General features: G+C 49.4%; 1 protein-coding gene across 4 annotated transcripts in view; it reads right to left on the bottom strand.

Annotated features, from left to right (window-relative positions):
* The window catches only part of FYB2 (FYN binding protein 2), a 116,517-nt gene extending 107,173 nt beyond the window's left edge, over window positions 1-9,344 (bottom strand). For all 4 annotated transcript variants that reach the window (XR_011537330.1, XM_070609475.1, XM_070609476.1 and 1 more), the window contains exon 1: window positions 9,248-9,344. Coding sequence is in view for 3 of the 4 variants with exons in the window: in XM_070609475.1 (XP_070465576.1) it covers window positions 9,248-9,256 (9 nt within the window). In the remaining variant the exon portion in view is untranslated. The remainder of the gene's footprint in view (window positions 1-9,247) is intronic.
* Between the last annotated feature and the right edge of the window lie 5,469 nt (window positions 9,345-14,813).

Below are 14,813 nucleotides of genomic sequence, written 5' to 3'. Positions count from 1 at the left end.
CATACTACATGTTTGTTCATCAGCCAGAGAAGCAGCAAGAAGCATGGAGACATTAAGCTGTGAGCTGTTTCCAATTCTACCTGGAGTAAAACAATAGGTTTGCCAATAAATGAAATAACCACCACTAATCTTCTCCACCTCCCCATAACCCAGAAATCCTCCTGTGAGGTCAGGTGTCAAATCCGTGAATGTCAGCACTCACAGTGGTGATTGAAGACTCTCTGATTCAACCTATCATTTCACAGATTAAGATTCTGAAGATCTGTGCAAAGCCACACGGACTCACTGCCAGGGCCAAGACTGGTTCTGAAAGCAGTACTTTTCCTCCCTGTCTGGGGGGGAGAACTGAAGCCGAGAAAGACATTTTATGCAAATCTTTCAACCATTTTAACAAGATCTGCCCAGATGTTATTGTTCCAACCTTTCAGATAGGAAAACTGAAGTCCAGCGAGTTCATGTTCCGAGGGGCGGGGCTTAAACCTGACCCTCTGGAACCGTCGCCCAAGCTCCTAACCTGCACTACACGCTTCCTTTGGGTGTATATGGCCCTCCCTCACCCGTGCTGGGGGCACAGAAAGGCGACAGTTGGGATTCCTTCTCATCCCTCAGAGCCCCCAGCTCCACACTGCACTCCTGAGGAGGAGCAGAACACAGGGTTTTATGGCAAACGTTCCCAACAGCGAGTCTAGAAGCTAAGTATTGTCTTCTAAGTCAGTCTTGTGAAGCTAAAAGTCAACATGAATCTCTCTTCAGTGTTGGGGAAGATAGGGACATTTATACCCCATGAGGGAAGGATGAATGCCGTCACCCGCTGATATTTTAAGGAGTTAATTGGAAAGTACTCGAACAGTTGCAGCTATACTTTGAAACAACTTTTTAGATGGAGGGTGTCGCCAGGCTCTGTTTTTCTGCTGGGAGATTTATTACTGATTTTCCTTGTGAATGCATGCTATGAAGAGATGTATTTTCTGGAAGAGAGACTTGAGGAACAGGAGGGATGTTTGAACCATGCCATTTCCCCTGAGGGCCGCATATGGGCAAAACTGCTTTTGATTTTCAAGCAGAGACCCAGAGGCAAGTTGTGTCCTTGGGTTTCACGGCATTGGTGTGTTGGGATGTCTCTCCTTTTTCAGCTAGCTCTGTGCTTTTGATAGGCTGGTACCACTATTCTAGAGTTTCTGGGAGAAAGGAACTCTTATAGCATGTGTCCTGTAAGCTTTCAGCTTCTGGGTTGAAATCCCAGTGCCACCACCTACTGGCTGTGTGACTTTAAGCAAGTTAATCAACCTCTCTGGATCTCTCAATGGGCTGCCTGATGACAGTGTTTACTCTAGAGGTGCTCTGAGGTTACACGTACAAAGTACTTAGAATCATGCCTGACATACATAAACGCTCAGTAAGTGTTAGTTGCTCCTGCTGCTAATAATAATGATGACACAATCAGGTAACCCCAAAGAACTTGCATTTCCTCATCCGTGAAATGGAGGGAAGGTCTCCCTCAGATGATTCGTGAGGTTTGAATGAAATAATTCATGTAGGCACAGGGACTGACAGAGAGTGTGTCTTCCACCAAGATCGTCTCTCTTCCTTCCTGGGACATTAGTTCAACAAATTGTCACTCAGCAAGGCACAGTGGTGGGCACTGAGGGGCGTTAAGAGCACAGCTGGTTAGCACATCTATTGGCAATTCATTTGCTTCCGAGAATTACAGAGCCAGGCAGTAGGGTCCCTTGCCCACGACATGTAGATCAGAATGAGGCAGAAAAATACACACCAGATTCTTCCTAAGCTGTCCACCCCCAGCTCAGAAGCTACTAGCATGCTGGACGAAGACTGCATGGACGTCTGCTACGTGCTCCTATAGACATGTCGTCTGGTTCACTCAATCCTTGCCAGTAAGTGAGGAGACGGAGGCCCAGACTCCCAGCCCAGCGCTCTTCCCTGCACCCCACGATGTGGGGAAAAAGCCTCTGCGCGTCCTCGGAACCAGCTCTGCGTGGAAGCCGAGCACAGGAGCCTTTGGGATGATTTTTAAGGGTGTGGAAGGTGGCACTTTCCTGTTGTTCCTTTAAAAGGTTAAAGAATAATGCTGCTTTCTTTTTCTATATTGACTTCAAAATGTTAAGAAACCTTTTTCAGGTATGGTTTTCTGTTTCTTACCTAAATCACACACTGACCTTTGAGATGCGCTAGTGGCTGGTGCACGACAGGCGGGCAGCAGGACTCAGAGAGCGTTTTGGATTCTACGTCTTCTGTGCTCAAATTTTGGATTGGGGGGGTTCTGATGACAACCGGGAATATTAGTGTAGGATTTTATTATTTACAATAGTACTTCCCAATACATTAGCCTGTGTAATCCTCGTAGACAGAATTTCAAATAAGTATTTAATATTAGACACACTTAAGTAAAATTGTAGTTTTTTCCAGTATTATGATCCAAAATTGCTTAATTATCTCTGAAACGTATTTTTTTTTTCTTTTTGAGGAAGATCAGCCCTGAGCTAACATCCGCCACTAATCCTCCTCTTTTTGCTGAGGAAGATTGGCCCTGAGCTAACCTTCATGCCCATCTTCCTCTCCTTTATATGTGGGACGCCTGCCACAGCATGGCTTGGCAAGCGGTGTGTAGGTCCACACCCAGGATCCAAACTGGCGAACCCCTGGCCGCTGAAGCAGAGCACGCAAACTTAACCCCTGCACCACTGGGCTGGCCCCTGAAGTGTACTTTTTATAACTTCTCTGTATTTCATATGTCCTGACAAAATGTTCAGTTCTTTTGATTAATCTTTAAAGGTCACGCAGGAGTTTGCTAATTCAGATTTATATAGGTGAGAAAAACCAAATCTGAGGAGTCAGCAACGAGGGAGGAGTGTGGACCACGATCCTAAGATCGCCTGCAGCCCCTTCCCGTTTCCCGGCAGCGTGGGAAGAAACACTTCTCAGATTTCTTCTGTGAAGAGCTAAGCGCAGCCGCCCTTTCGGGAGAGGTCACAATAACCTCACGGCAGAAACAACTCCCCGGCTGGCTGACGGGGGAAAGGCACTGCAGCCAGTGTTCACATTAATCCTCTTCACTCGTTTGCTGATAAGGGCCATGGATGAGTTTCCAGCCCTGCCGGAACAAGGTGCCCAGACTGTGCAGCTGAAACAGATGTATCGCCTCGCGGGTCTGGAGGCTGAAGTGCGAGACCAAGCAGCCGGCAGGGTTGGTGCCTCCTGGGGCTGGGGGGGAAGGGTCTGTCCCGGGCCTTTTCTCTTGGCTTGTGCACGGCTGTCTTCTCGTTCACAGGGTGTTCTCCCTGCCCCTTCACATCGTCTCCCGCTGTGTGGCTCCATGTCCGTGTTCCTCCTTTTACAAGGACACCTGTCATATTGGGCTCGGCCTGCCCTCGTGATTTCACTTTAAGTTGATTACCTCTGTAAAGACCCTATCTATCTCCAAACAGGTCACCTTCTGAGGTCCTGGGGATTAGGAGGGCAGTGGGGACACAGTCCAACCCAGAATAGTCCATTTATTATACGGTAACATATTGTCATTTTAGTTTGTACAATTACTTGCCCTTTGAGCCCATGGAGCTGTTCGAAGCTCTTTATCTGAAACTCCGTTGACTGCTAAGAGGTAGATATTATTATCCCCCTTTACAAATGAGGCAACTGGGCACAGAGGGATTAAGTAGGTTGCTTCAAGCCAAACAGCTAGTAAGTGGTAGAGCCAGAAACTGAAACCAGTCAGGCCGCCTCAGAGTCCGTGCCTTTAAGCGCCATGCTGTGCTCCGTCTGGGAGCAAAGCCTAGTTCTTGTGCTCTGGGATCTCACAGGCCAGACCTGGCTCTGTTCATAGGGGTGAGGTCTTGCAAGGAGAGAAAAGACCAAGTGTGACCAAGAGGCTAGGAAAGGCTTCTCAGGGAGGTGATATCTGAGCTGAGTCTGATGAAGTGCAGTAGCACTCTGGAGAGAAGAATGTGCATGCAGAAACAGGCTGGAGCACGAGGGAGCGGGGCAGGAGGCGGCAGACGGAGCGCCTGGGCCTTGTCAGCAGGCTGAAGGGCTTGGGCTCTAGCCCACCGACAATGGGGAGCAACCCCAGGGGGTTCAGCACGGAGTGACATGATCAGATCTGCCCTTGAGAACCATCTCTCCGGTGGAGAAGTGTGGTGCATGGTTTGGAGAACGGACGACCGGACTCAGTGGGAAGGTACCACTGAGTGAGTGCTGGGGTCCGAGCTGCCAGGGAGGACCGGCTGGCACAGACATCTGCCCTGCAGCTGTGCAGGTCACTTAATGTCTCACCGTCAAGGACTAAACAACACAGGTCAAGAGGACTCTCAGCACAGTTTCTCTGCAAAGGTGGAAGTGATATGGCCAGTCCTTTAGAATTGTGAATAATTGGATGATCCTCCCTTTTCCCCTTCTCAGAAAATTTCCGGAGGCTACAAGAAGCTTTGACCCGACAATCTGATCTTAATCCCCAGTGCACTCCACTCTCCCAAGAACAAGCTTGTTAACAACAGACTATCTTTACAGTGTGATCCTTATCGGGTGGCTGGTCCACTTTCTTTTTACATTACCCTGTCTTGTGACTTACTCATTAACAATCAGATCAGTCAGGAAAAACCCCTCTGAAATTGCTCTTGAGGGCTTGCCAAGTGGTTTCACAGGCACTCAGAATCTGGGTTCTAGACTCAGCTCTGTCTAAAACAAGCCATGTATGACCTCGGGAAAGTGCTGCAGTCCCAGAATGTCAGAGCATGACAAGACCTTGGGGACATTTAATTCACGCTCCCTATTTTGGAGGTGAAGTCTCTCAGAGGCTAGGTCGGCCTATAGGATAAAGTACGTACGGCATTCTGGGTCTTTCGACATCTGGCCCCTATTTACTTCTTGGGATTTGCTTCTGGCCACACGCACTCTCTCATTCTCTTTCCCTCTTTTAATTTTCTGCTGTATCAACAACTAACTACAAGAGTGTCTTCTGAACTCTCATCCACACTGCTGCCCTTTGCTCCTTTGTCCACACTGTCCCTCTGCTCCCCTCCTTCCCTGATGAAATGCCACCTGCTCCTCCACTCACCTTCAGCTCAGACGCCAGTCCCTCCAATGAGGCCAGGAGGAACCCCGCCCCGGGTTAGGCACCTACTCTCAGCGCTCCCACAGAAACGTGCACCTCTCTTCATCATTCCACTTTTCATTTAATACTACAATCGTCTGCTTTCGTGACACCCTCCCCTGCAAAACTCAGCATCTATGATAGGCCCCCTCAGAAATGATAGGATGGGGCCTGGCTCCTAGAAGATGTTGGGGAAATATCTATTGCATAACAAAAGGGTAGGGCTTGGTGATCTGCTGCCTCAGTTTACTCTCAAAATCAGTAAGAACATTTACGGAGCATCTGCCACATGTGAGGCACAGTGAATAAGCAGTTACAAAGTCTGTTGTCAAACCACCCTCCCCCAATCCCGTGGGCCTCCAGTTTCCCCTTCGCTAAAATGGGACTTGTTAGACTGACTGGTCTTTGAGAAATCTCCCAACTCCTGCATTTTATTATTCAATGATTTGCTCAAATCACTTGACTAATAAAAGGCGGAAGTAAACATAAACACAGGTCTTTCAACTACAACTCTAAAGCTCGTTCATCAAAATTCAAGTACCATTTTGTAAACATCCCAACTGAAAAGCATTCGCAGCTCAAAAATGCTATAATACTCTTGCCAAGACTGTGTGACTAAGTGAAAACTTACCTGGCTGAGGGAACGCAATAGGGGATCTCTCAGATTTACAAAGAGAAAAACTCACCAACCTCTCTGTTTGAGTGTCTAAACTACAAATAAAGCATCTTTTTATAGAAGTGCCTTGAGCCTTATGTGCATGGGGGAGAGTGACAATTCTTTGTAACTAAAAAGAATAAAGGATATCTAATTGTTCAGACATCTATTGATGCAAAACAAACCACTCCAAAACAGAGTGGCCTAAAACAGTAACCATCTTTCCATATCTCACCATTTTGTGGGATAGGAATTTGGGCAAAGCTCAGCTGGGTGATTCTTCTGTTCTCCAGGGTATTGATGAAATTCACTCATGGTATCTCACTGGTGGATGGGCTGGTCTGGAGGGTCCTGCTTCCAGCCTCGTGGGAATGTGAGAAGGTGAGGCCTAGCTGGAAATGTCAACCGGAGCAGCTCCATGAGGCGTCTCCAGCCTCTTACATGGGGCTCAGGGATGTACACCTCAGTGTTCTCACAGACGAGGTGGAAGCCTCTGAAGTCACCCAATGTCATACGTGTCACACTCTCTTGGCCAAAGCAGTCACGTTCTATCCAGATTCAAGAGAAGAGAACAAAAACTCCACCTCTTGATGGGAGGAATGTCAGAAAATGTGGAGCCAAGTTTTAAAACCACACAGTTAACAGTAAAACTGTCAGACAGTAAGCCACCACAGCAATACATACTAAACCCTCTATGCACCCAATGTGAGGCTAGACCATGAAGACACAGTGTCTCAAGCATACCTCCTAACAGGCTTCTCCCTTAAACCTACTCGGCCCCCAACTTACAGCTTACTCCATCCAAAACCCACTCCCGATGCCCCACAAGGCGCCCGCCTGAGGTCACCTCACTGGGAGCTGACTCCATTCTCACAGGCGCTCAGGGTTCATTCCTTGGTGTCTTTGATGATCCCTCCCTTTGATGATTTCCTTTCACATTTTTCATCCAATCCATCAGTAAGCCCTGGTGACTGTACCTTTAATATATATCCAGAAGCTGACCACTTCTAGCCACCTTTACTGCTGAGACCCGGGTCTGAGCACTGGGCCCTCTTGCCTGGATTATAGCAATAGTCTCCTGCTGCTGCACTAGTTTCTGCTCTTGCTCGCCCTCTCATCTGTTTTCAACACAGTAGCCAGATGACCCTTTTAACACGTAAGTTGGATCATTCCGTTATGCCACTCACAACACTCAGGTGGATTTTCATCTCAATCACAGGAACATCTGAAGTTCCTACAATGACCTCTAGGGTCCTACGTGATCTGACCACTACCTCTGACCACTCTCTCCTTTGTTTCCTCTGCACCAGCCATTCTGGCCATTTTACTGCTCCTTGAACACACCAGGCATCTTCTGTCTCAGGGCCTTTGCACTGGCTGTTCTCTCTCTGTAGAATGTTCTTCCCTAAGATACCACGTGGTTAATTCCCTCATCTCCTTCAGGTTTCCCCTCAAATGTCACCTTATATTGATGCCTATCTTGAAACCATCCCATTTAAAACAGCGGCCTGTCCTGCTGCCTCGCCGTCCTTAAACCCTTCCCTGCTTTGTGTTTCTACATTGCACTTGCTGCCCTTTGACTTAGTGTATGTGCATTAATTTGTCTTCTCCATGACAACAGAAGTTTTCTAAAGGCAGGCATTTTTGACTGGTTCACTTCTGTACCTGCAGCACCTGAGACAGACCCTACGACACAGTGCAGGGCTCAGGATATACGTATGGAATGAATATTTTGTTGACTTTTTAAAAATAAAACAAAATCCTCCTTGTAAGGAGCGGGCCTGGTGGCATAGAGGTTAAGTCCATGTGCTCTGCTTCAGTGGCCCAGGGTTCACAGGTTCAGATCCCAGGTGAGGACATATACACTGCTCATCAAGCCATGCTGTGGCAGCGTCCCACGTACAAAGTAGAGGAAGATTGGCACAGATGTTAGCTCAGGGCCAATCTTCCTCACTAAAGAAAAAAGAAAAGAAGAAGCAGAACCCTCCCTCTAAGATGAGAAATAACCCATATTTCTCTTTTGATCTTTTTTCCCTTTCCCTAAGCAGAAAAAGTTGCATAACCACATTAGCTTATCCCATAAAAATGTCATTAGCTGACACGCCCTTTCTTACTTTTCTCGAAATTGTCTAACATTCTACCTGTTTTCCCACTGTCATCCTTGCTAGCAGCCTGGCTTATAGATGGCACTCAGTATTTGTTATTGACAAACCTAAGTTCATGCTCCAGCTCTGGGACTGGCCAGCCCTGTGATACTGAGCAAGTGACAACATTCTGACCATCGGTTTCCTCCCCTACAAAAAGCGGCAAACGGCCTCGCCTTCACTGAGTTGTGCTGCAGATAAACTGAAATGAAGGAGGCCGTGGATGTCCACCACATCACAGAGGGCAAAGTGTAAGTCAGCTTCTTTTTCTTACAACAGCACTAATTCTGTTCAGCCTGGCATTTCTCCATCAAGGAGGAACTCCTCAGAAGCCGCTGAACTGCAAGATGGGGGGAGAGAACTCAGAGGAGAGGAGCTGGAGGCGACACCAGTGTGCCCTTGCTCACTCTCTTCCAAAACTCAGCTAGTCCGGCTGGAGTGATCTGCCACGGGGAGACAGGTGTCCCGTGCCTGGGGACAAAGGGGAGCTTTTCCTGACGGGCAGCAGCTGAAATGGTTCCTCCGCCCAGATTTAAAACCAAACCCCTGGGAGGGAAGCCACATGATTCACAGGAGAAAATGACTTGACTCCAAATTCATAATAAAGACCACATGGAAGCAACCCCATGCCCCCTCTGTGAAAAAAACCCTGATTTGAGAACAGAGGGAGTGGCGAACCGGAGAAGGAAAAAGGAAGCTGTGGTCAGTCAGGTGGAGAAATTCTCCAACTATGCCAACAGCACACCGCCATCCAAGGACAAGGGAATTCCACCGCCTTGTGCTGGGCACTCGCCCAGACGTCTCTCTGTTTGCAAGCACCTCCAGTCATCCCACAAACTAGTCATTCTAGTATGTTATGTTACCAGAGGGGAACCCAGGGGGCTCAGCAGGATGAACTCACTTGCCCCAGGCCACACAGCTAATAAGGAGCAGAGCCCACAGTAAAGCCACCAGCCCCCAAAGAGCCCGGCGCGGCGCTGCCCCCGGACGGGAGAGAAGGCGGCCCCCGGCCGGACCCGCAGAGCCCTCGAGGGCCGCAGGCAGGGAGCCAGCGGGCGCTGGGGACCAGGCTGCGGGTCAGGGCAGAGCCCAGCCCCGGGCTGCGAGCGGATCCCCGACGCCCCCGCTCCCGAGAGCCCCTGTGCCCTCAGCCTCCGAGGTGGCACAGGACGCGGCACACACCCCCTGCCGTCCCCCCGCCCGGGAGGAAGGCCCGTGTGGGCTGGGGGCCTGACAGCGGACGTGCTGACTGCTCTCGGGGAGGCAGACGCGGCAGCCCGCGGGGGGAACAGACCCGGCAAGAAGGGACACAGCGGACGACAAGAGACTGACGCGCCTTACCCCGTCCATGGCTTTCCTGGAGGCAGAACCTGGGAGTCAAGGCCAGTTGCCCGGAGCCGGGGCCTGGCCAGGAGCCCGCCCTCTCCGCCCGCCCCGCAGGGGCCACGCCTGAGCTCGCCCCCCGCCCCCGCCACGCCCCCGCCACGCCCCCCGGCCACCCCTACCCGCACCCCGCAACCCCGCAGCCCTCGAGGCGGCTCCCCCTCTGCGGCCGCCTGGGTCCCACCAGCGTCGCGGGCCGGGCCGGCGGGGAGAGGGGCCTTCCCCGCCAGCCAGCGCTCTGCCCGGTTCTCTCCCCGGCTGGCCCCGCGGTCACTCTCCGGGGGTGCACTTTGTGCCCAGGCGCCGGGAGTTGCCGAGGACTGGGGTGGCTCCGCCCTGCGAGTACAGGACGCTCAGGCTGACAACGTTATCTCCAGTAGGGACAGCCCGGACCCAAGCGGCCCCTGCCCACGGCCGCTTAACGTCCCAACACGCTGGCTCACCGACAGGGACACCAAGGCCCCGGGGACAGAGCTGCCTACCCTGGCAGGGGGACTTCGCGCAGGCCGGAAAGGGGGCTGCTAGAATGGAGCACTTGTTTGAGGCCGAGCGGTATTTAGCATTTGGATACGTTATTATGTGTGAGTCCCCCAGGGCCCTGGAAGCGCTGATATTCCCGTTTAGCAGGAGGAAACAGGCTCAGAGCATCCTCTGACCGGCCCACCGGGGCCCGGAGGTAGCCAGCAGGAGCATCAGGGTTTGAACCAGGTCTGGCTGACTCTAAAGTGATTTTGTTTTTCTGTTTTGTTCTTTTGTTGCTGTTTTCGCTTCTGTTTGCTTTTCGGAGAGAGCTGGTGCTGGAAACCCAATCCCCAGTTCCGGTTCTTGAGAGCTCGCGGCTGTCCTGGGGGTCCGGCCGCTGCAGGCCAGGCCGCCGCGCTCTCCTCCAGGCGCGGTCTGTGTGACTTCTCTTGCTTGGCTAGGGCCGCGCTGGCGAAAGGACAAGACTCTCCTGCCGTGTCCAGGGGAGAGGAGGGGGAAAGTGAGGACAGCCTGCGTGCGCGCTCACTTCCAGTAACAGGCAGCTCCCAAACCTGGCTGACATCAGAGCGGCAGGGAGTCTATGAAAATGCAAGCTTCAAGACCCCGAGGGAGGCACGAGTGAATGCTTCAGCTCTAGGGTCTGGGAATCTGGACTTTAAATAAGCTCTTTAGGTCTGCATGTTTTAATAATCGATGACGCTGTAAGATAGATCTACATTATGACTCAGCACGCAGATACGCACACATATACATATACTGAAATAAAAATGTCTCAGAACAGTCACCCTTACAGTGTGTGTTATCGCAGTGATATTTTCTGTTCTCTTCTGAGCCATGATGTGCCATTTACTTTAAGAAGTCAATGGCCACCACGCCCCGCTACAGTAATCTTGGCTCACAGTTTGATCTTTGCTGCCCTGTGGGCTCTGCGCACAATCAGACTGGAGGCCACTCCTCCACACTTAACGGTGGACAGGCCAAAGGTTCTCTGTGACTTTCCCTCACACCCAACCCTCACTCAGGTCAAAGGCAACCGTGTCTGGGGTCCACTTGTAAATAATATGATGGAGCAATCATCTACGGAAGCTCTCAGGACGCTGGCCGCCTCCTCCCAACCCCAGCTGATAACTGGGCAGTCAGATGCCCTTTGCTCTTAACACAAGGGCTCCCTCTGGTGGCCTCAGACCAGCCTACAAGGCGGAGGGGGTGGAGCAAGTCAGAGGGGTGCTCACCTGCAGGACCTGGCCGCCCTGGGCGCTCTGTGCTTTTCGGTTTGGGTCAGAGCAAGCTACAGTGGGAGGCCATAGGATGGAGTAGGCACTGATTATTGGTGGCTGTTATGAGTGTTTGCAAGTAGGCTTAAGAACCGTGACTCTTGGAACTCCATAGGATCCCCCTTTATACCTTAAGATCCTCAAGATACCAACCTCAGTTTCCCCACGAGCTGTTGGCTGTGAGAATGTCAGCGATCCCCTCTGTGATGTATGTTCCTCATCTGTAAAACTAGGTAAGAGGACTGGCGGTGCCGGCTATGGATTAATGAGCCATGTGAAAATCTCTACAGTGCTTATCACTAAATAGGCACCAACAATGTCAGTTCCTCTTCCTTTCCTCTCTTCTCCTCAGTTAATGGTGGCTGTGTCAGTGTCAGGATGCGTATGCTACACTTGGACGTTCAAATGGAGTGGCGTTGCTTTATTTCCCTGTAATGATCCCATTTTGCTCATGAGCCCCCATCCCACGAGGAGCAGGTCCCAGCGTCCAGCTTGACGTTAGGAGAGCCCATACATGCTTCCGTGGGAGTGTGGAGGCAGAAGAGGCAGGAACAACGGGCAGACATGGTGGGGAGGGCTTTGGATGTGAAATTTGGGGTTTGACCTAAGTTTAGCCAGATCTTATTACACCTTAGAAATAAATAATTCAGTTGAATAAAGAAGTATGAGATCTTACTATAGCCACAAGGTGCTCTGATGGCCTGCTGCTGGCTGTAGGCCAGGAAGACGCTGCCTGGGATCTCCACTTAAGCACTGGGCCAGGAAATGACTGAGCATCCACTGCCTTCTAGGGACAGTGTCCCAGAACTTACAAACATCACCTTATTTAGTCCTTATTATGATCCTCATTTTCCAGTTGAGGAAACTGAGGCAGATATGAGTTAAGTCACTGACTCAGGGGGATTCAGTTAGCAAGTGGAAGAGCAGACATTCCAGTGCAGGCAGTCTGGCTCCAGAACCCACTCACAACCACTCTGGTTGCCTCCATTTAAATCTTAAAGAAATACGGACAAATGAACTCACAGAATCTGCGAACTTCAAGCGTTCTTTGAAGCAATTTTTTCCACACTCAATTTTGAAAGAAGTCTGTGAGAAAGTTTAGCAGATGCCTGGGCTGAAGTTAGGCTAAGAATCTTCTAGATGTTTCTGTCTTTCAAGACCCTGGCTTCAGTTTGCCTCTGCTGGTAATGGGGATGATGTCCATGCTCTCCTGTGAGGTCTCATCCATTCTTGGGCATGCTGAGCAGTGGAAATAAGTATTTCCAGCATGTTCTTGATGCTTCTCAACCTCACTTTCAGTCTCAGATACTGCTGGTAGCTTTTCAGTGTTTCCATTCATGTCTCAGTCTTTCATTTCTTGGCAAACATTGTTTACCCTTTGCACCCGAAGTAATGGTTTGTAGCAGAACACTTTGATGTAAAAAAGAATTTAAAAAATATCCGAAAATGGGAAATCCTGTGCATTCACCTCTTTCCAGGGTAAACTTTGAGCACCATGTTATCAGATGACAAAGCCAGAGCAAGTAGATTGATTGGCAGAATTAGGACGGTGCTGCTAGAGTAACCTATTATTAATATTAACATTATTATTGGTTATATTAATCATTTCTGAGGATTTCTAGTGTAATGTGTAATTTATTTATGTATAATTTATATCCTGACTGCTTTCAAAAGGGAGAGAAGGAAAGAGAAAAGGAACTTAAATTTATTGAGAGTCTATTGTGTCACAAGCTACATGGTTTGCCTATATTTTCTTCTATTCCTCTTGACAATGTGATGAGATAAGAGCTGTTATCCCTACTTGACAAGTAAAGAAAAATGAGGCTCAGGAAGGTCAAGGCAAATGCCCTGGCCATTCAGAGTGCAAGTCTGGTTCTCTATCTGGAGTCTGCGCTGCTCTAATCCGTTGCTCCCTCCTCCGCTCCATATGCCCCAGAAGGACTTGGGGAGTGGACCATACAAAGCCAGCAAAAGAGGATAGTTAAAAGTGAAGATAATCACCATACAGAGGACAGGACGGGTGGGAAGGTAGGAAAGATGGTTAAACAGTACCGGAATATGGGGTGGGGTGATTATTACAAGGTATACAATTATTTAAAGATAAATTATTTAAGGATAAAATGCCTAAAATTATCCCAGGAGGTGTGTGGTTTCAAGAAAGGGTCTGCTTCCTTTTTACCAGTTTGTGAAAACTGTCATTCAGCTGGTTTCTCTTTTACTTGAAGGAAGCTCACATCTCAGTTTTGTGCTTATCTAGATAACCATCTTAATAGTAGATCATAATTTAGTAGCGCTTTCTTGAAGGATGCTCAGCAAGCACAACCAAGGCAAGTTGCTTTCCTTTGAACGGGCTTTTACGAAGAATCTGAGCACCTCCGTTGTGCCAGGGGCTGTCTCGTAGCTGGGGAATGCAGCAGTCCTCTAGCTTCTTGTAAGGAGACTGTCTTCCTCTGCTTAATGCTGGTTACATTATGAATGCATCACTCAGATGAATTATTAAGATGCTTTCTGATATGCTTATCTTGTAGAGATTGAAGGAAGACCACTCCCCTGTCTGTGGGAAGGAAATGGGGCTTGCATGGAAGTAGGGAATTGTTCCAAATATCAACCACTCCAATGTCCCATCATCCAGAAAAGTGGGTCCCCAGATGGAAAATTCAGGCAGGAAACCCTCTTATCTGTCTTTGGGTCTTGTTTTCTTGGGTCTGGACTTCAAGGCATGGTGATACCACCTGACTGCCATGCTTAGAGGCTCTGAGTGCCAGGATGTAGGAGTGTAGGTCTCTCCACAACATCCACAGGTCAGTTGGTATGTGACTTAGGACTCATAATTGGGTAGCTAATTTCGTATGTATTTGAAAGCTCCATCTAAGTATAAGAGTTAGAATTGCTTTCCTCGCAGGAAGTTAGGGAGGCAAAGCTTCTCTCCTCCACCCGTGTACACATCCCCTTCTCTCTCTGACTGCTTCCCCTGAAATGCCATGCCTCTGTTTTGTGGACTTAAGATGTGCGTGGGCATTCCTGGGTAGGAGGGGTCAGATGGCTTCTGATCTGTGGCTGCAGGACAGGAGTGTGGCAGGCGGGTGGTCCTATGCAAGACTGAAGCTGAAGATGCATAAACTCCATTTTAAAAAAAAGCAAATGAGCAGCTGTAGTTTACTCTCTGCTTGTTCCTCATGGGTCATCCCCCAATCTTTGGTAAAATCTAGTAGAGTGAGATATTTAACCTCAGCTCTAGCATAGTGAAAAGGGAAGCATCTTTGTCCACATTTGGGGTAGGAATGTTAAATAAGGGGAGAGGGAGAGCAGTGTCCTCCGAGGTCAGCACGCTGCAGGACTGGTTACCGAGAGACTCCACAGGGCTGACGAGCCTGGAGGAAAGAGGATGGAAGACTCAGGTTTCTGACATATAGCTACCTCTTCTCACATGTTGGGGGCTTTGGAGGTTGTTTTATTAAGGGAGGTAAGATGGGCAGAGAAAATGCTTTGTGTTCCTCAAATCCTAGTTCATTTTCCTTTTCTTGGGAATGTGAGAAGACTGTATTTCTCAACCTCCCTTGCAATTAGATTTGGGTGTGTGGCTAGGTTCTGGTCAATGGGATGTGGGAAGAACTAATGCATGCTACTTCTGGGCCTGCTCCATTTCCCACTTTCTCTCTGCTCCTTGTGCAGCAATCTTAGAAGCCATGTGCTTAAGATAGCAGAGTCACAAAATGGAATGAGGCTGGATCCCCGAGTCCCTACTTCTGAGAGAACTAGGAAGGAGG

This window comes from Equus przewalskii, chromosome 2 (genome assembly GCF_037783145.1).
Source record: "Equus przewalskii isolate Varuska chromosome 2, EquPr2, whole genome shotgun sequence".
In the NCBI taxonomy this organism is placed as follows: Eukaryota; Metazoa; Chordata; class Mammalia; order Perissodactyla; family Equidae; genus Equus; species Equus przewalskii.
This window is presented reverse-complemented; position numbering and strand designations above follow the sequence as displayed.